The sequence below is a fragment of the Anopheles aquasalis genome, chromosome 2 (genome assembly GCF_943734665.1).
Source record: "Anopheles aquasalis chromosome 2, idAnoAquaMG_Q_19, whole genome shotgun sequence".
In the NCBI taxonomy this organism is placed as follows: domain Eukaryota; kingdom Metazoa; phylum Arthropoda; class Insecta; order Diptera; family Culicidae; genus Anopheles; species Anopheles aquasalis.
This window is the reverse complement of record NC_064877.1, coordinates 69,155,478-69,175,646: the sequence shown is the minus strand read 5'-3', so window position 1 is coordinate 69,175,646 and position 20,169 is coordinate 69,155,478. Positions and strand designations below refer to the sequence as shown.

General features: G+C 50.2%; 1 protein-coding gene across 1 annotated transcript in view; it reads right to left on the bottom strand.

Moving 5' to 3' along the window:
• LOC126573192 (protein naked cuticle homolog) overlaps nt 1-20,169 on the bottom strand; it is a 66,501-nt gene that overhangs the window by 5,535 nt on the left and 40,797 nt on the right. The window contains exon 3 of the mRNA XM_050233147.1: nt 5,369-5,829. Coding sequence (XP_050089104.1) covers nt 5,369-5,829 — 461 coding nt within the window. The remainder of the gene's footprint in view (nt 1-5,368; nt 5,830-20,169) is intronic.

The window sequence follows — 20,169 nt, the reverse complement described above, 5'->3', positions numbered from 1 at the left end:
TCGTTCCGGTGGATGTACATCACCCGCGACGACAGGCGCACCGTCTCCGTCTCATGCTCGCACCCGGCGCACAGCAGAAGCAACAACTGCGAGATAAGCCCTGTTGTTGTCCTCTCCTCTCCCGCTGCCCTCTCCCTTCCCTTACTGATAAGAACACAAACACACTTTCAGTGGAGGACGCTTGCAGGTACCGTGTGATAGATAAGATAGAGATGCCGTGGTGCCGCGCTTCCCTTCCACTTCGCCAAATGTTGACGACCGACCGACCGACCGTAGTATGACAAGCCGATTTATCATTCGCTTAATTAGCTAACGAGCCCAGCAAATGGCAATAACCTGTACGACATCCGTCGCGAGGTGGCGGTCGATGAAAGCGAACGTCCCGATCGATGGGTTTTCGCGAACAACTCATTGAATATGTTTCCCCCCCCCCCCCCCCTCACCGAGCACACTCCCGCTTATCAGCTGAACCAGGACACAATTGTCAACATTCTGGATCTGGTTTGGATAGCAATTCAGTTCTTCGGGAAAAGACGAAAAATGATCTCTTTCGAATGAACAGCAACAGTTGTTCTCAACATTCTATCGCATTTCACAGCTTACCGCAAATGTCCTCGATTGGTTTCAACGAGCGGGGGGGGGACAACTAGTTCCCTTGAGCTGTGGTTTAACGGAAAGCAATAAACTCATATACTCTGCTGCCTGGCGTGTAATCAATCTTCATATAAAACTTATCACCGAACCAGAACCCAATTGCTTCTTCGCTGCTGCTGCTGCTGCTTCATCGTCGTCGTGGTCAGCAGCGACAAATGAGCATCTTGGGGGTGATATAGTATGTTCGCCCCTTTGCTCCCTCTTATCCCTCCCAAAAAAAAAACAGCTTGTTAGTGCTGAGTGCTAACAAGCACTGATTACACGGATAGTATTCCGGTGTCGGAGTGGCTCTGATTCATTCTAGTCTAGACGGGCCATGCTGATGCTGATCGCATTCAAAAACGAAAAAAAACAAGTGTACAGGGTTCCATTTTTGCTCGCCTGTCGATAACATCCTCCGCGGCTTACGATTATCACTGGCCGATCTGATGACATAATTTCTCCCTCGCTCGTCGCTCCCTGGCTTATGTAAAAGACCATCTTCTTCGCTATCGTTGCGCTATCTCCCGTCCCGTCGCGTCCCGTCTCCACACCAAACGATAAAGCAAACGATGCTCAATGAGCACGCCGCCGCGTCGTTCGGCGACGGTTCCATTAAGTGGTGCGGTTTATGAGTGTCCCTCCCGCGCCACTACCCCCACCCATCGGCGAGAGAGGGAGTTGACCGTCCATTTGTGTGAACCGGTCACTGGACGACCTTATCTCGAGCACGAATCGCTCCGTCGGTTAGCTGGCCGCGCTCCAGACGCGACACACGCATCATTAGTGCGATGGCTGCCGATAGTGGCCACATTTGATGACCGAACCGTCATCACAATCTCTCTCTCTCTCTGTCTCTTCGCGTCTGGCCACGATGACCACGGTAATACTATTTTCCGGCTTTCTTCTATGAGGTTGAACGAAAAGTTCGCTCAAAACCAAACGATCAAGCGATCGAGGCCGACGCGATTCATTTCAATCCAGCGCAAATATGGCCAACCAGCCGCCACCGCGGGTGGTTTGAAGGGCTTAAGGCCACGTTGCGTCACCAGCGAGCAGTCAACGATATCCATATAAGCGTCCTAGGCCGAGTGGAATGTCACCTTCGAAGAGACGGGAATGCCAAACGGGAGGGTGATCGCGCGCGAGGTGAGAAAACAATTCCAAACCCCCCCGAGCGGATTAACGGGCAAAGCAAGGGGCCACCGACCGCCCCAGTGTATGGTCCGGGGCAGCAACAATGCTGGGTGCGTGGAGTGTCTTGTGCCCTCTTGTGGCCTCGCTAGGTGGTGGTCGAATCGAAACTAGTTTCTACGTCGCGCCGTCGAACGTCGCCACCCCAAAGATGGAACCCCACCGAAAAAGGGGCTGGCGGCTTTCGAATGGAGAATCCATATGAAATCACCATCACCGTGCTGTGCGGTGCGTGCGTGGCGTAGACCAAATCCATCCAGGCCACCACCACCATCACCGCTCTCTTTCCTTCCCTCCAGCGTACGGAATGCGTTTCGTTCTTCGGCGACCCAAGGAGGAGGACGAGGGGGGGAGCCGAACGTTGGCGCTCGTAAAACCTGAAGGCAATTTACATAAATTCGATAGGATTCACATCATCTCTACGCATCACCCTCCATCTACTCGCACACTCACGGTACTCGCGCTCGACTGTTCGGTACGCGCCTCGAAAAGGCAGATGAAAAGGCAGTTGCCGTTGTGGTTTGGACACTTTGAGAGCCCACTCCGTCCCCGGGTGCCAGCGGCCAGCTAACCAGGCAGAGCCACATCTTCAGTTGCCAGTCGGCGAGTTTGATTTGGTTGGTTGTTGAAAACGATCGTCTCGAATGAGTGTTTTTCCCCTTGTGCGAACCACAGCGCACGGTACTTTGGGGTTTAAAATTAGAATCCCATTCCCCCGGGGGGGAGCAAACCATGCGCCGCTCCTCCCTCCAAAGACTCTCGACAGGCCCTCAACGTCATCGATCAGCCGAAAGGCACATCTGCGTCAACCTCTCAGCACGCCGTTTTGCCGTATTTATCAATGAAAGGAAACGTCAGCCACAGCGCCACATAATGGCGCACATCTCCTCCCCCCCCCGTGGTCATCACGATTTCAGTTCCCGGAACACACTTGACAGACGCCATCAGACGCCCGTGGCCGTGGTCCAAACCAACGGTGGACGTTGCCCCAAAAGTTTAATGAACCAATCTGGGCGCGTGAGCGAAAGGCCGGCGGTGGCCTGTGACTTGCTGACTAACAAGAAAAGAGGGAAGCCGCAAGCAATCACCTGGTCAGAGGGGGAGCGGGGGCTGCGGTTGGACCTTTTCAGGTGGACGGACGGATGGATGAAAGTGTAAAGTCTCGACGCACCGCACTGGGTCGTGAACACCGGAAAATAAATAAATCAAAGCATCGACTACGACGACGACGACGACGACGATGACGACCACAAACGGTCTCCTCTCCTCGTCACGCACGCACATTCACACCCAGGACACTCGCGGTGGGCGGCTTCTTTTTATGCTCTCGCGCCCTCTCAAACCCGCGCGGCATATCGCGCGCGACCGCGTCTCTCTCTCTCTGCCCCTCTGCCCCTCTGCCATGGCCGCAGTCCGCGGATCGTCGACGGGGACCGACAGAAAGCAGCCGCGAGATACCGCCGCGACCATGCGTCTGATAAGAGCCGACCAAAGCGGCGCATGATGGTGTGCGGCGGCAGCGGGATAGATGAATTGCGCGCCGGACGACGGTCGATGCTTGCCGCGAGTAAACATACCGCGAGCGGCTTCGAGTACGCGAGCGAGCGATTGATAAGTGACCGGAATGTGTCCTAAACTGTTCGTCCTTCCGAATGTCTCCGAACGCAAGAGAGAGAGAGTGAAAGCTGTTGTGTCGAATGTCGAACGGCCAGATGCACCCGTCAGTGCTGCAGGCAACTTATCACGGCATCCGTCGACGCTTGTTATCATGCTCCACCCCTGTGTGGCTGTGTGTCTGTTCGTGTTGCTCGCCGCTATCAACGCACGCACGCAACGCGGCATCAGCACCGGTGACCGGTTTCGCGGCCGCCACCGATGGTACACACCATTCATTGGCGGCATACGGGGTGGGGGGCGAGGGTGAAGGTGGTGAAGGAGTTCGCATCGCGGTCGCAGTCACAGTCGCGGGCTCTCTTTCATTCAATGAATGTAATCGCGAATCATAAAAAAAAGAGGAAAAAACGCTTGGTACAATAAATCGGCAAACTTCAAAACGTGGCGGCGGGGAAGGGAGGGTGGCGAGGGCCCCATTCAAACCCCGTCGCGCACATGTATATGCCGCCGATGATGATGTCGGTGCCGCCTTCTGATGTGTGCCGTGCCGCCGATCAAAAGGCCCGGTCGGTCAATCGGTTTCGCGGTTCACGATGACGAGGACGAGGACGACGGTCTATTGATATTTCATCAGAGAACTGAGATGCCGCCGACGTCCCTCACTCTCTCTCTCTCTCTCTCCTTCTCATTCCTCCCTCCGCTGTGCTTCATTAGACCGTCTGATTGCATACTGATCGGAACTAACAGAGCTCCTTCGAAGCATTTCCTTTCTTCGATCAGGTATGATCGGACCGGACATCAAAGAAGGAGCAGCGAGGCACGCGTGGCAGTGATAAGAGCGAGAGACACGGTCGACGGTTTAGTGTGTGAACACCTCAGGTCGATCAAGCGGCCGTTCTTTGAGATTAGCCTGAGCAGTGCCGGAAATGAGCCACCAGAGCAAGGCTAGCAACCCACTGATCGGTTTCTCGCGGTCTAGATGAGTGTAGGTCAAGATAGGAGGCGCGTCACGATGGCGTTCGTTGGAGCGTTCCGCGTTGCGATTGCGCTAGATGTCAACAAGCGCGACACAAACACAATGGACAATTGTGAGGGCATCGCATGCGAGAATGCGAGTAATCGGTTGATTATCAAGATGCTACTACTTAAGGTGGGACTTCGGTATCCCTAAACCAACGTTTACAAAGTCGGTGCCCATCGTACCGTAAAAACTACTGGATCGATCGTTTTGAAATTTTTTACACATAATCTGTACACTTTTTGCCAGGTAACTCCGTCGAGATATCATTAAAATTGTTTATACTTTTTTTTTAAACAAATTTGTAAAGTTCGTTTTTTATGGCAGAATCGCAAAAACCATCACTTTTTCAACTTCAAAAATCGGTCAAAAATCGAAAAAATGGAAAATCAACAAAAACTCTCCGGGGCTACGTAGATAAACTTATAATCTTTCTAACGAATATCGATTTGTATTTTTCTGATGACCCGTCATGTCACTACGATCGGCACCGGAAAAAGAACCTTTTCGTAGACACGATTGCCTAAATTTGATGCCACGGATTCATTTTCCAATGAATGTTGCTCAAAACAATACCAAATATTCTTCAAAAGTTGTAGATTATTATTTCATTTACTTGAAAAAATACAGTTGAATGGTTACGTCACAAAAAATCGTTAAAAACGGGCCTTTTTTGGCCCGAAAATACCGAAGTCCCCCCTTAATGCTTTGAGGAACCACCAGTTCTGTTTGCTTCCTGTTCTGTGCTGTTTCTGTCTGTTTTGATGAACGCTCTCTAATTACTTTAATATGTTGAGCGATATCGCTGTTTGGAAAGTGTAGAAGAGAACTCAAGATCGAGAATGTCTGATCAGACATTTTGAAATCGATTAAAGTCCCAAAAAGTCTTGCATTCAGACTGACACCTACCTCCAATCGTACCCGATCCGGATCGCTCCGGATGGTGGCCGCGGTCGTGTTCATCGTGTTCGTAGCGCCAGCGCCACCGCCAGTCGCCACTCCCGATGAACCACCGATCACCGTCGTCTTGCCGGAGCATTTCCGCAGGACCTCCTTCTGCGCTTTGCTGTGATGCTGCTGTTGCTGATGATGATGGGAGGCTGAGTGATGATGTGGCGGTATTCCCGCACCGACCACAACGGTCTGCCCGTGGTGATGCTGCTGCTGCTGCTGATGGTGGTGATGGTGATGGTGATGCTGGCCACCCTTACTGGTCGGCCCACTGCCGGCACTGCCGACCGATGACGATTTCACCTTCAGCATCTGCTCCCGGTCACTGGTCAGCAGCAGATCGGGCGGTGCACTGCAGGCCGACGGTGCCCGTCCTTGGTAGATCAGTTCTTCCGAGTCGGTTGCACATTCCTGTAACACTGTGGAGACAGTGGAGAGGGAGAGAGAGAGAGAGAGAGAACATGGAATGTATGAGTATCATTTATTTTAAGACCGAAAGGGTACAACAACAATGGCGGGCCCACGGCCACAAGGAGAAGCTGTCACGGCAGACACAAGCAGCGAGCAAGAAGAAAACCGATCTTCCGGTGGTGGAAAGGAATGGCACAAGGACGGAGGTCTGGCTAAACAAACACAGTCGCGCGTCGCACACACAGTCCACGGTCAGCGAGAGATGAAAGCGAAGAGTTTGCGATCCAAAATCAAAGCGAACGCCGAAAAAGTCAAATATCCGGAACCACCAGCCACTCGGTTGGGGAGCAGCCGAGTAACGAAGTCGAAAGTGTCCTCCGCCGTCTTCACGCGCAAACCCCTTCTGCTCGGATGTGTTTGGGGAGCACACCAGCACGTCGATTGGAATGCCCTTCCCGCATCAGAGTTTGTGTTCCGTCAACTCACTTATGCTTTGATCTGATGCTGCTGCTCCTGCTGCTCCCGTGAGAGCTTCAAACGTGGATACCACACATGATGATGGCATCGGAAGAGAGAGAAACGGTGCACCCACTTTTCGCGTACGCGCGCCTCATCCCCCTTCACGTCGTCTCGTTAAAGAAGGTTTTCACGAAAAACCACCGCGCGGACCGACGGTGCACACTCGCTTAATGGCCTGTTTGCCGGGTATTTACAAAGCGCCCAACGCCCAAAGCCGCTGCTCCCGCCACTTCGGCGGGGGTTTCGCTCGTCACCAAATCGTCACCTCACACGACGTACCGCCATCTCCCTTCTTTCTGCCTCCTCTTGGGAGAGGGCCCTGTGTTAATGGGTGCTATTTTTCCGCGCCCAAAGCAGCAGCTGTTCGGTGCGAGAGAGCGAGCAGCAGCAGTGGGCGGACAGGCGGCAGATTATGATGTTTCTTTGAAGATTGAAAATGGCACCCATTGCTCGGTTTTTGGGGTAAAGTGTTCCGGTGCTTGGTGTCCGATTTTGATCGGTGGTCGGGCAGTGATGTTTGTTGCCAGAAGCTTGCTGCCAACACCAAGTGATTCGGAAGAGGAGCTAGTAGCATAAACATGTTTACTGCCAAGAGGCCGTAACTGTGGGGATATCCCGATTTTTTGACGTGCGTTCGCCAGAAACAAGAGATGAGTCATCGAGCGTCGGTGTTCCTAGATGCATGCTAGACAGATTTGATGGGTACTTGTCGAGTGAATGGATGGCATTGGCGCTTGTTTCTCAGTTTACAAAGTACACCCTTACCATCACACAATTATCGCGACCTCCTATCAATTCTATTCGTAAAAATCCACCATCAAAGCGTGACAAACGAAAAGCGCGAAAAGCGCGCGCGCGCGCGAAGATGAAAGAAAAGTCGCGCACGACCGTTAATGAGTGACTGCTGCCCGGCGTACTTCCGGATTGTTGGACTCACTTCAAGGTGCGCCATAACCGCCATTAAAAGCAAAATAACGAATACCTCACCACGGGAAGGGCGCAGTGTCGTGAGCCAAATCACAGGAAGAATGCCCTGTCGGGTGGCGAACGCTGGTGGATTGCAGAGCGATATACGATACGACATCAAAAGAAAAATGACGAAGCAGAAAGGTAAAGGCGAACGATATTTGAGAACGCGCGATCTCTAAACGCCTCGCTTTGAAGTGTCGGTCGGCTTCACCATCAAACCAAGCCGACAAACAAAACAACTGAAGCGTTGTTTGACAAATCGTTTTTCCACTCGCGTGCCAAAGGGGTTTCAGGAACGGTTCTCGCTTTTCCAATGACTCATAACGTGCATCGTTGTTTTTTCTGTTTAATTATCTAAACATTCTGCTACAGACACAGAAGTCACGGGCATTCGTGTGGGCACAACATGCGGGCATAATTCTGCAATAATCGGCAACCGACCAAGCATGGCGCTTAATTGGAACAACAGCTTCCAAAATTATCATTCAATTAGAACCCAATTTTCCCTCACGCTTCACATTCACATAAACCTTAGCGCGCGAGTTCGCGGTCATCCCTCTCGTGGTTGCATAATTTATGCGCTGCATAAAAGACCGCCAAATGCGGTGCGGTGCACAAATGGAAAATGATGTCCTCGAGCGCAGCCCAACAGCAGACCAATGTTACCAAAAAACGATGCTAGGAGAGGAATGTGTGGCTGTGGCAAATTTATCTCCAAATGAAATGTTTAATTAAAATTTAAATTGAAAGGAGTTTGGCGACCAATCGAATACCCATGTACAGAGAGGGCACACACAGAGAGAAGGGTAGTGAGGAGAGGTAAGGACCGAACCAAAACTATTCCAGACACGCCGCTGGTGGTACACCACACCACGCCCACGGCAGACACTAGACACCCGGCCCGGGGCCTGGTCGGGAAAATTGGCCCGGAAAAGTGGGCCGTAAATTGGATTGGCAATCGCTCTTCTGCGCCCATTGGAACGCGAAACCGACGGGACTAAATTGAAAGCACGATCCTCAAATTGATATTTAAATCTCGTTTTCACTCACGGGACGAAACAGTGTAGAGCGCGCTGTGGCGGTGGCCAGACAGTGAAGATAACAAAAAAAAAACCGAGGATAACGTCGACACCCACCATGTGCAAAAACATTTCCCCGAAATCATTCATCCCGAAATGGAAGGCACTATCGCTCGAGAGGTGAAATAGGAATGGCACGACCGTAGCCATACCAGAGGCGAACGTGATTGGCGTTCTTAACGAAGGATTAGAAATGCTTTTCACCTTTTTTTCGTGCTGGGCCCTCGAGTAAAAAAAAACCCAAACCTCAGGGTGCAAAATCTCGACAACCTGAAGCCCTCAGCAGCATCATCGTCGTGCTTCCGGACCGATGGACCGGGCGGATTGAATAGAAAAAAGCTGCTGCCGTAGCTTCCAAAGTGAACGACAGCGTTGCACACAACCGGGTGCATTTGATAAAGGAACGGCCGAACCAAATAGCACTCGGTGAAGCAGCAACGGAGAACGTTCCGTGGCCAGAGGGCCAAACTGTTGACAGACACCGAGGTGGGTACGCTTCCGCATTTGACACTCCATTTAATCGGATTTGGAGATGGATGGGACGCAAATCCCGGCTCGCTGGTGACAGGATTTACCTCCACCCGGGATTCATTGTTGAGTTATGTGCTGCACTACAGTTGGCATCATCACGTATTGAGCGAAACTTGCCAGTTTGATTTGAGTAGATAAACATTTTGCGAATACAAAATGCGAATTCCCCCCATTAATTCCAAGGTGTGAACGTAATTTACGACGTCGGTCGTCGTCGCTGTTGCTTTTGGTAATCGATAATTGGTGGTGGCCCCAAAAATCGTTGGTCATAAAACGGGAACCGTTTGTTTTCGTCCAAGTGAGAAACGAAACGTCCTAAACACCCTCCACCTTGCGATGTGGTGAGGTGCTAAATTATCGATCCATCGGTCAACAATCGACGATTCCCTCCATCGGTGATGCCATTTGCATACTCAGTTGTTGCCGATCGCATGAGCCGATTTCGGAATCCGTTTTCTAACCCGAAAGGTCCGCGATCATCAAGCATTGGTTACCTTGGGCCCCCCTTCCCCGGTTTGTACTCGCCAGTTAACTCACGCAAACGGATGGGCCCAATTTGTATTTGTTCCACATCTCGCGTTCCCGTATGGCATTCTTTGGCCACCAAATTTGTCGGCGAACCGGCGGAAGATCAAAGGCACAGGAAACTTGGCGATCGTGACGGTCAGCCGAGCGAGGGCGAAGACAACCGAACCAATCATTCAAACCCCACTTTTAGTTGTCCCATTTGTTACTTTTTTTTTTGTTGGACTACGTGTGCTACTCATCCGTTTTCCTCTACTCGTCGACTCTCAAAAGTCGATTCAGTCGAACAGAAGCACCCGCTTTGGCTACCGCGCAAGTGAAACTAGCGCGAACGCGAACGGGAGCACACAGCGAATGTTCTCATTTTCTTCGCTTTCCTCGCTCTTCATCCAAACGAATGAGATGTCGCAAAAGATCAGTCACAAAACATGCAACGGGTGGAACGAAGCGAGGGGGAGCTGTTGTGTGTTCGCGGTTCACAGCCATTGCCCGACCGATCGCGGTCTCGGTCTCCAAAAGTCAAGTGGAGTTTGCGTCAGCAGCGGCACTGGCAACACGGCAACCAAAACTAATAGCCAACATGTCAGCACTTTTGGCCGCACCGTGGCCCGGTTCGCGAGCGCGTTCCGGTGGTTTCGTTTGTTCACGGTTCGATAAATGTCGCCAGAAGCCAAGGGTTGGTTGGCAAGAGGCAAAAAAAACAAAAAAAAAAGTAAAGGTTGGAGAAACATGTGGCCAAAGCACTCGCGCGACACGCGGTTTTGCAATGGTGCAACAACAATGGTGCACAAAACGGGAAATGGTGCTGGTGCTGAAGGAAAAGGCGGCACACAGCTTGGCCGCAAGATCACCCCCCGTACACCCGGGCTGTAGGAAACCTGGGCGGTGAAAATGGGTAAAAAAAAACAAATGTACCGCGCGGTTGGTCGAAGCTGCCGGAGAGCATGGGTGCGAAAATGCAGTTGTGCAGATGTGCAGCTCGAGTAGCACAGCAGCGCGGCAAGGCAAGGGGGGGGGGGGGTGCAGTCACGGAACCACTGCAGCAGAGCAAAAGGAGGAGGAGAAACGACGAGCATAAAGTGAAGATGAAATCAAAGAAAACGGCAAGTTAATGTTCCGCACGTTTCACTGCGCCAGTTTGCGGCGTTATGGACAATTAGCACAGGGCATATATCATCATGGAGCGACCGACGACCGGCTCGGTTTTTCCCTGGCCAAAATCAAGCGAAAGGACACTCCAAGTTAAAGGGAGTGTCGCGCTGTGAATGGCCATTTGTTAATTCGTGTTCTAAACGAGTGTATCAAAGGCATTTCAACTGGCGGACGTGAAATAGAGTTCAAAAGATATTAGCAACTGTAAAGGGATTCTATAAATGTATGAATTCATTTCTGTCGTTAGTGAACTTGAGTTTTGTTCCTTGCGCTGCAGGAGAATAGTTACATATTATTTTTAACTCAAAATTCCCAATTGATTTCGATCGCCAATGGGTTTTCGTATTCAAACTCAAATGTAACCCAGAAACCACAAGAGTCATCCGTAAGAAAATGTTTCAATTCGTCTTTTCGTCTTTGTGCGACACACATACGCACATACTCGAACGCATAATGTCTTCTGGCTCTGACGTGCATCCTTCGCATCACACTTAAGACGGTTGCTGCTGCTGCTCTTTCAGCGTGGTAAATGGCTTACAGGCGGTGGTGGTGGTGATGGTGGTGCACTTAAGACACGTTCACCGCTCGACCACTTAGAGAGTGAATCCCTTCCCTGAAAAGTGAAACATTTTACGGCCCACTCCTTGTACGCCATTAACCAGTAGCAGCAGCAGCAGCAGCAGCAGCCCCATCGCACCAGCACCTCAAGTGGCAGTGTCTGTAGTCGCGTTCTGCTCCTACTCGCAACAGATTCCGAAGCGATCCGGAATGTCGATTGATGTCCACACACTTGAGAAGCTCGCTCAGCAGCCGAAGCGCGGACGCAAAGACACGACACGACGAAAGTGAACCAAAACTATTACATCCAATCCAACCCCACCACCAGGCGTCACGTCGTTCCTGGTGGCAGCAAAATTTCAATCTAGACCCCCCTTGGGGGCAGAGTGAGTTTGGTTTGATGGATGGTGGGAACAGAGTGAGAGAGATCCCAAAAATTCGAAGGAAAAAAAAGAGGAAAACAGCATGTCCAATAAACCACAAAGTAACACAAATATCCCTTTCCCACTTTGCGCTTCGGTATGTTGTTAATGGCCATGTGTGCCGGTGGAGTTGTGTTCGCGCTCGAAGGCCAGAGAGCGCAGGAAATGTGCATTTCAAAAGGGGTTCAGTTTAGTTCTGGGAAACGATCGCAACCCGTCGTCGTCTTGCAAATGCACTAGTTGTCGTTTGCTTGCTCCTATAAGACGAACGAACGTTGAACAGTGAAGTGTGACCGCCGGGCTAATACTTGAAAAAAAAAAGGTCACCACGTCTAGCGCCTCGTGATGGGAGACACTTCACCGGTCAACTGGTAAATCCCGTGAAGCTTGAAGTGTGGTGATGGTGTCCGGGCGTGCATGTCAGAAGAAATGTGTTTATTGAGATTCTTTGTGAGTACGATTTTTGGAAGAACTTTAACAGAATGTAGAGACGCTACAAAACACCCAAAAGGGATGGCGAGGCGGTGGGTTATATTTATCCCAGCCATTCCATCCAAAAAGGTTCTATCCTCACACGCGCACATGTCCAAACATGTCACCGGGATATTGTTTTGAGAAATGCTTAACATTCTTGCGCTCGTCAGCAGCTGCTGCTTTCCTTGCTGCCCTGTGACAAATGTGTCCTTCTGCAACAACGACAGCAAAAGGGGAGGGGGCGGGAAAAGAAGTGGAATTTGAATATTCCAAGAAAAACTAACGAATGGAAGTGAACAAGAAGAAGAGTTGTTCAAATCCGGGTCGGGTTCCGAAAAAAAAGGGAAAAAAGAACAAACGCGTTACACTGTCTTCCGTTGCGCTCCAGGCAGCAACATCCGTGCGATTGGCTTGGCCGGATCCTACTTCCTCTGTCAACACACACCTACACCCACTGCGCCCCAAAAGACACGAAAGTTTGTCCAAACATTTCAATCGCAAAGATTTCCCTGTGACACCGAACACGTTCGCGATGTTTGGTTGATGGAAACTGAAATACTCGTGTGTTCGGACCGAACCGGCACGGCGCATCATGATTTCTCTAAAACTACCCGTGACTCGTGACTAGGGCTTCCCGTTTTTCAATTTCGTAAAATTGGTTCCCTCCTCAAAAAAAACGGGGGTGAATGCGATCGTGACGAAATGCTCACGAGGTTGCGGTCAAGGAACCTAGCGGCAATCCATCAAAATGTGTGTCACGGAGTGATGAGTGGATACAAAACGGGACTGACATCATTTATGTTGTAGCAGAAGTTTTGCTTTCCTGTGTTAGTAATTTTGTGGAACACTAATACCCGAGTGTACTCCCTTCAGTCACTCTTTCATCAATACCCTTTATACGGCTCAAGAGCCCACGTTAACGAGTGATCACTTCATTCACAAACGCTGTTAACGATCGTGTAAAGCATTTGAAAACTTGCCTCAACAGCGTTCTGCACCGTCTGCTGAGCAAAAACAAAAAAAGAAGCAAAACAACACTCGGTGCATTGTGCAACATTGCATTCGAATGCATAATTGGATTGAAGGATGAAACAAAAAAAAACCGGAGCGCCATTTTCCAGACCGAGCGCACGGCAAACGGTTTCCTTTGCTCGCTTTTTGCTTCGTTGCTTTCCCTCGGTTTTACTTTGAAGATTTGATTTCCACCTCGTGCCTCGTGCCGCTTTTGATCGACGTGAAATTCTATCCTCACGACTCTCACCGCGGTGCCACCATCCGGGTGTGGTGTGGTTTGGTTTGTGCCGTGATTGTTGCGCTTTTTCTCATTCGCTTTTGTATCATTCAACCCGCAGCAGCAGCAGCAGCAGCCCTTTCCCTCCCACACCGGCATGGAGATTTTAAATCCTTGGAGCGGTGCACCGTACCACCCCTTCCCTTTCGCCTCTTCGGCAACATAAAACTCCAGAAACGGACGGAAAACAAATGGGTAGTTTGAGGGCCGATTATTCCCGGCTCGCTGGGTTCGCTATTCTCCTTTTTTTCTTTCCTTTTTTTTGCTCCATTTTTATTGGTTAGTCGTGATGCAACTACCATCCAGCACACCCACCCCCTTACCAACCACAATCCTCCCTGCAAACTGGCAGCATTTTAATCAAACCACATCAACTAGGCTACCGACATCAAGCTTTACGATCGTCGTGGACAAGCCAAGCGGCACCGCGCGAATCACATCATCAACTCGGTGCCGAGTGAACCATGGTTCGCTGGACGGTCGGTTTTTTCATCACGAAAATGTCATTCGCGCCACCACGATCACAACTCCGCCACCGACGCCGACACCAACTTGACAATCAAATCGGGCTAAAGCAAACATAAACAGAAAAAAAGGGAGGAATGGTCGTGCGCGAGTCGTTACATTAAATATGGACGCGTAAAAGGGGGGAAAAAGAAAGAAAGAAAGGAAGTTGCAGGAGCACGCTGGGAACGCAAATCAGCGACACATAACTATGATTATGATGAGAGAGAGAGGGAGAGAGAGAGAGACGCCAGGTTTTAAAATGGAGCGTACTAAAATTAAGATAAAACAATGCAGCGCCCGTAAAAGTCGCGGCCGGCACAGAATTAGCATTCCACTAGGAGAGAGCACAACAAGTGATGCCAATTAACGCCATTCTGCGGCGCCGCTTTTACCGTCGGACAGTCGCAAACGCAAAATGACACCTCGCTTTGGGGTGGAACTAACTCACTTGGCACCTTTTCGGCGCCTAGAGCGGCCGCCAATGATGAATCCTTTTCGGCGATTGTCATACGAGCGATATTCGATCAACTATCAGAAGCAGCAGCAGCAGTAGTACAACAAACCGTGCCGCTAATTGGACGCTAATCTAATAATCACTCATCTGACCGACCCGTTGCGTCAACGGTTTAACGGAATAGTAGTAATGCGATCAATTAGTGTTCAAGTGACAAGAAGGAGAGCAAGAGTGCATCGAAAGAAGCAGCCCACGGATAGGACGAACTGTTAACAACATATCACGCGTGAACCGCGGACCCTTTTTTGGGGCCACTACTGCCCACGTGGCCAAAACCCCACACGATGCCGAACCGCCCGCTTAATTTGTTGCAAAATGCCAATTTATCTTCGAACACCCCATCCTTCCTGCCCGAGCCACTCACTTCTTTTTTCAGATAATTTGTTTTTCCATTTCCTCTCGCGCTCCCCGCATTTTTTGTTTTCGGTGCTGCTCCTGCTTGCTTGTCCGGCGAAAGGTGCTGGTGCTTGGCTTGATGGTGGTCGACGTGCAGCGACAAGAAAACAATTATGTTGGCGTCATAAATGTTGTATCTTTTTGCCACGGGGAGAACGGGGCACACACAAAAAAAAGCAAGAAGTTTCTGCCTCTCACACACCTCCTCCAAGACAACGATTGATGGCAAAGACATTCCCTCTGCTAGCAACAGCCCGCTGTGAGTTCAGCGATCCGGGATCCGGGACATCATTTCCGAAGGGGGGGTCCGCAACAGTCCGACCACGAAAATCGACCCCAAAAAATTCGCGGGAAACAGTTTAAAAAACAGTAAACGAGCGATGTCCCCACAAACCGAAAGGACGGGAAAGAGGAAAAGGGTACAAGAAGGAGGAAAGAGACCCGGAGACAGGGAGAATGGAAAAGAAAGTATTTAATATGAGCTGCACATGAAATATGAGCTGCAATTGGTGTTGACCGGTAAGCGCCACACCAGAGGCGCACACCGTCGCCGAGTGTTGTCGTCTTGTCATCGTCCTCACGGTCGCACCAGCGTCGTCGCCACCGTGGGCCCGACATGATGGTGACGTTAATGGTGACAGCGATGAATGATGAAACGGATGACCCACGCCCGCGGTCGCTACGGCCGCTGGCAACCCCGTGGATGAAAGTTTTAAATTGAAAATCCACCATCCATGCGATGCGAGCGGATCCTTCGTCCGGACGGCTGTTCAGCTGAACCTCACACGGGCGGCGTCGGTTAATCACTTTCAGCAGGTTTGATTAAAATTATTACCATTTTTATGATACTGTGTGTTGTCGCATTCTTCTTTTTTTTTTGCGCATCCTCCGCCCGATGACCTTTCCATGCATTCCATCACTGTTGGCACTTGAGCCAGCGGACCACCGTCCATCGTCGTCCACCGTTGTCACTCATTAGTGTCACATTAAGGAGGAAATGCAATCACGACAGTACGGTCCGGTACGTCACGACCGAGCTCAGTGTAAACGCGAAAAAGGCTCCGATGTCAGGTGTGGCAACGGCGTGATTTAAGGCCACTGGATGGGAGTGCATCATACCCCGTGAGAAGGGGTAGTATTCGGTACAGGCATTGAGCAATCCCTGCCAACAAAGCCCTCCATTTTCAGAACATGAGCTCAGGTCGACGACAACGACCGTGATGATGGTGATGATGCTGATGACGGATGCAAGCACATAACGAACGAACTAATCCTTCACGCAGCGACCGAGAGCGAGAGAGAGAGAGAGTTCCGCGGGTGCCATAAAAGGGTTGCACGTCTGAATCGAGGACACCCCCAGGGCGGCTCGACCTAAAAGCCTCCCCAGCTCTTCGGCTAGAGTCCACTGTGATCCACCGTCGCAAGCGCGGACTCGTCGTCGTCGTCGTCGTGGTTGCGGTCAAATGGGATCAACCGTGGACTCCGCTGGTGGCTGGTGCTCTCCGGGATTATAACTTTCCCGAGATCACCGTCGCCACCGCCAAGCCAAGACGTTTTGTGTGCGCGTCCGTTGCCAGGGCGGTCGGTTGTTTAATGGCGGCCTCGGACCGGAGCAACCAAAAGCCCACCATCATCATCATCATTCGCTTAGCTACGGATTCTTCGTTTTTTATGATTTTTCTCATCATCGGAACACGATGCATTGTGTTATGTTCTCGCACGCTGTGTGTATCTCGACGAAAACGAACGAAAACCGCCGGCGAACAGGTGAGAATCGGAGTCGATTCCTGCGTGGCTAACGGGCTCAACGCACGCACGCATCGGCCCAGCGGTTACGGCGAAGACCGAGAGAAGCCGAAAGCTAATGAGACGGCTAAATGGGGGTCTTTATTGGGGTGGAGAAATAATCTTTTTCTCCGTTTGCACCGTTCGGCCGCGACCCGGGAAGGTTCCGTGTGGGTTGGTTTGGTGGTGGTTTGCCTGCCGTCACACATTAAGAGCCGCTTTGCCGTTGTGGCGGTGCCGGTGCGCCGGAGACGATGATTTATTAGGCGCAACCACGCAGCCTCCTATCCTCGGTGGAGGCTCCTGCGGCACACGAGAATGGTGCCAATGCCAGAATGCTGATCCGAAGCTGATGAGAAGCTTTCGGCGAGCGATCTTCATCCGAACTAATGAAACCAAGTTACGGGGCCACGGTAGGAATGCCTGGCGTGTGATAAGCGAGCCACCGTGCCATTCAGGGTCACCGGCAATCACCTATCAGCACCACCAACACCACCACCGGCCTCAAAGTGCTTTTCGAGGAATGTTAATCTCCACCAATCTGTGTCGCCCACAGTTGAGTTATGCACATCCCCAATGCCACGATAACCATTCATCATTAACAGCAAACACTAAACAAGCAGCGTATCGATGCGTAAATCAACACGGCACCGGAGAAATGGTCCTGCTTTTCAGGTAATGCCACCCCCACCCCCCCCCCCCCCCCCCCCCCGGGAATCGATTTCTCGTGAAAGAGACAAAAAAACACGGAGGAAGGAAAAATTGGTAAAACTTTAATCAAATATTTAAATTCATCGCACAACGTCGGTGGAGGACGACAGCATAAATCAGACTGGCGACAGCTGATGTGGGCTAGCATAGTTGTGCACGATCCCCGATTGTGGCTAAAGGTTGAACGTGGAGTTGATTTATATTGTAAAGCGAACGAAAATTCCAAGGCGTTACACGTAAATCATCGATCGGGGGGTTCGACTGTTTCTGTTCTGCTACAAATGGGAGCGACACTCTAGTGTTACTCTAGCGAAAAAGCGAACTTGCCATTGATTGCGGTCTCTCATTGATCTGCCTCGATCGATAAGAAACAATGAGCCAGTAAACTATGTGTGCAACACAAAAAACACAACAACAGTGCATCAGAAGCTAAGAAGCCGCCTCACTCCATAAAGTACCTTCCTGCGCACTCGTTCTCGTGCTCTTCGAAAATAAATCTTCCCCATTCCCCCGCTGAAGGATCGATAATCGGGGGAAAATAATCAAACATTTCCAACCGTCCGTGGTGGGCCTGGTATCAAAATCATTTGTGTGTGCAAAACGGAGTTTGATTCGCCAGATAAACAAATGCGCTGGACGCTTAATAAGTGCCGAGCGCACGAGACCGAGCGGCAAAGCAGTTCTGGCCATTAAGTGCCGGTAGAACAATAAATCAAACGCCCAAACGTGCCCGATCCATTCGTTTTGCGACGACGCGAAGACGCGGGCGCGCGAGCGCAGAGCGACAACAACAGGCAGAGTTTAACATGTTTGTCTCAATGGCGCAGAACGCCACTCTTAAAGATAATTTATTTATACTATCATCTGTTGATCCGCCACCTCCCCTCGGTCGACCGCCACCCTTTTGAGCTTGGGAGAGTTCCCCAAAAAGAGAGACGAATTTACTACTCGGCCAAATGGGCGATGGGCGATGAAAACAAAACAAATTCGCTCGCCCGTTGGCTTGGGCACATTTCATTGTGACTCATTACGTGCCGTAATGAAACCTCTGCACTGTCCCCTGCATACATCACAGCCAAGCGACAGCCAAGGGGGTTGCGGGGTACGCTGGCGTTATATATGACCACCATATGGTGACACTTAATTGAAATTAATTCCCGCGTATGCCACGCGGAGTGTGTCCACCATCCAAGCGGCGGCCACACATCAGAGAGGTTAAAGAATTAGGCGGACAATTAAATAGCAGGCCCATCATCTCGCGTCTCGTGACCAACCTCCTGGCAGCAGCTGACAACCCTACCTTTGGCTACCTTTGCAACCTTTGCGAGGAGATTGCTGGCAGTAACTTCAAAAGGATTTACTTCGCTCTTGTAGCAGCGTATGGACGCAATTTCTCCGCACAGCCCTGCCAAACAGACCTCGAAAGAAGGAGCATCCTCATCCCTTTTTGCCAGCCTAGCTCCTTCTTTTGATGTTGCGAACCCTAACCGACTCGTAAGTCGCTGGGATCCCGGGGCGGTAAACACTCCCGTCTATGGAATTCCCAGTTCCCAGTGTTTGACCGAAATGATTACATAAACATCGGCGACCACGAAGATGGGAGGCCACTCCGGGTTTCCAAATTTTCAGAGCCAATATTTGTTTTTGATAGTTTCGCATCATAAGCGAACCAACTCTCTAGCAAGGTTCATTGAATTCAATGATTTTGATAATAAATCAACAGAAAAAAATAGATTTTACGCTTCCCCGTGCGAATGTTTGGCTTCTTTTCGCTCGCCTTCCCTTTCCATGACACTCTGTTGGCAAACTTGGTTGTTTGCATACTTTCGTCGAGCTTATCAATATTGATCCGTGTATGGTTAAATAAAAAACACTGAATTTAGTTTCTGCAACCTAAAAAAAGGGGGACATTCGCACCGACCGTCAGAGTCTGGCTGCGAAACCAAACGTTGCTCCACACAATTTAAACCCCTTTTTCTATCATTTCAAGCACGAATTTGCACTAGACAAATATTTAGCTACCGGTGTTGGGCGACGTGGTCGTGGTGGCCAGAAAGAGAGCGAGAAACGGTCCAATCCACCGTTAAGGCTTCTACAAACCAGGCGCGTAACGCTGCGTACGTAAACGAGCGTACGTTGCGGAGCGTAGGCGCCTACATACCGGTCACGTTGCGGAGCGGAACGTACTAGTGTATTTTGCTTGCGTATATATGATACGATCTAAATCCAGTTTTTCCTTTTTGATGTTAAAAATCAATTAAGTTCACGTGATTAAGGTTCCTTTTTGTTAAAAAGTTTCAAATATTATCCATTTATTTTTATATAAATGATCGTGTACGCTTGCTGACAAAAATTCACCAAAAGATATGTTTTATATATGCTTGACGTTTGAAGTCGTAGGTATACACCAAAAATCTATCTCGGCGAAAATAAAATATCAAAGTCGCGATAACAAAATTTAATTGAGTCGTCAGTTTCGCGGTGTTTTGCAAAAAGAAGGAAAGAAATAATGGATCGAATCGACAACACTACTGCCTGTGTAATTGCGGCAGTTCTTTTGGCCCCAAAAAGGATCTGGGTTCATCCCACCAACGCCAAAAGGAAGCAATTTGGCGAATATCACCGACTGTGTCGGGAACTGAACAGCTACGAAGATCGATTTTATTCGTACTTCAGGATGACCCGGGGGCAGTTTGAGACGTTGCTGGGCCTTCTCAAGGATAAAATTAGGCGACAGACAACAAATTTCAGGGAGCCCATTGGCCCCCGCGAGAGACTGGCGGTTTGTTTGAGGTGAGTTATAACTATGATTAGAAACAGGTAAATTGATTAAAATTTTGATCTTTAAGGATCACAAGAAGGGAGTTAGCAACTTCAGCAGTGCGTTTGAAGAATCCGTTTATGAAGGAAGTGTG